The sequence below is a fragment of the Saccostrea cucullata genome, unplaced genomic scaffold, assembly GCF_032062105.1.
Source record: "Saccostrea cucullata isolate Sc308-1 unplaced genomic scaffold, CSIRO_AGI_Scuc_v1 ctg19133, whole genome shotgun sequence".
Lineage (NCBI taxonomy): Eukaryota > Metazoa > Mollusca > Bivalvia > Ostreida > Ostreidae > Saccostrea > Saccostrea cuccullata.
In genome coordinates, this window is record NW_026939172.1 from 7,536 (window position 1) to 9,049 (window position 1,514).

At 34.2% G+C, this 1,514-nt stretch overlaps 1 protein-coding gene across 1 annotated transcript; it reads left to right on the forward strand.

The window, feature by feature from the left end:
* Positions 1–428: 428 nt before the first annotated feature.
* On the forward strand, positions 429–899 carry LOC134252453 (uncharacterized; the record flags this gene model as incomplete). The annotated part of the gene is made up of 1 exon (XM_062734942.1): positions 429–899. A coding segment is annotated over exon 1 (471 nt), but the record flags the coding sequence as incomplete, so codon positions are not given.
* Positions 900–1,514: the final 615 nt, after the last annotated feature.

Consider the following 1,514-nt stretch of genomic DNA (forward strand, 5'->3'; position numbering starts at 1 on the left):
GATCTGGGTATTAGATGTTTCTTCAGTGTCAATTGTAGAAACCTTTTAATACATACGGTATTTCACTCTCCTGTTCAGCAAATGTTCTTTGTAACCGCAAACTACAGCAATAAATCACTCAAATTGTGCTTTTCCACAAGTATTACTTCATAGTAAGCAAACTAATTCTTTCAAGTTTCTTTATTGAATGAGGATTTTAATCTTATGCACATATTTAACGTGTATTTCGTAACGAATTTATATATTTATACAAAGCCATCACAGATTTACAGTTTTGTAGATGATATACAAAAATACAAGGGAAACAGGGAAGATTTTCAAGAAATACCAGACACGTACATATTTTAAAATGAAAAATCAAAATACGTTTTACATTATTAATTTACTATTTTTATTTAACATTGGAGAAAGTTCTGCATTCTTAATGCATGGAAGTTCTAATCGATCCAATCCATGGGTCAGGTGGGCAAAATGCAGATGTGATGGAAATCAAGCAAATGGTTTTGAATTTGACTACTGAGGTGGAGTATCTCGAGAGACAAATAGACATTATACCGGTACTAAAGCAGAATCTTACTGTTGTTGGTGAAGAAAAAAAGGCAAATGAGGAGCGAAACAAAAACCTAACTCTGCGGCTCAGTGAAGCGGAAAATAATATTGCTATTTGTGACAAGAAGAATGAAAACTTAACTCAAAGACTCAGTGAAGTTTACAATGTTTCGTCGGAAAACAAAGAGAATAACAAAGAATTGACTCAACAGCTCACTAATTCAGTGAACAACTTACACAATATGAAGATTCAGATGCGATACACAAGCTTGTCACTACTGGACTTGCATTCCAAGGCGGACAAACTCAATACAACATTAACTAGAAATGTTGATGATCAAATAAGGGATGTATATGATCGAATAACTTAAAAAATCAATCCCATTTTTGTTTTATAAAAATAAACATTACAAAAACAATAATGATTTTATTAAACGATTTATTCAGATATAACCATGATCACCAAAATCACAAAAAAGTAGCCTTTACGGCCGGTGTGACGTCATACAACGGCTCCTGGAGAAGCGGTACCTTGGTGTTTGATAAGATCGTCTACAACATAGGAGGAGGGTACGACTCCAGTACTGGTGTCTTCACATCTCCTGTAGACGGATACTGTTTTCTTTGTCAACGTTCAAGCTTATAACGCACAAAATATATATACAAATTTAGTGCTAAATGGCTCGACTAAAGTCACAACGCTTGCCTATGGTTGAGGTAGTGATTATTACAATGCAGGGCCGAACTTGATGGTATTAAAGCTTCAAAAAGGAGATCGAGTTTGGGTCAAAGATTTGGGAATGATGGGACTGGGAATTCTACCAATGGCATTGCCCCTATCACCACGTTCTCTGGATTCCTAATATGATTCATTTAAAGAGTTTACTTTTAATAAGTTACATTAAATTGTTTAGCCTTTATCTAAATTATAACAATGATTACAGTTTCTTTTCAAGGAAATTAGG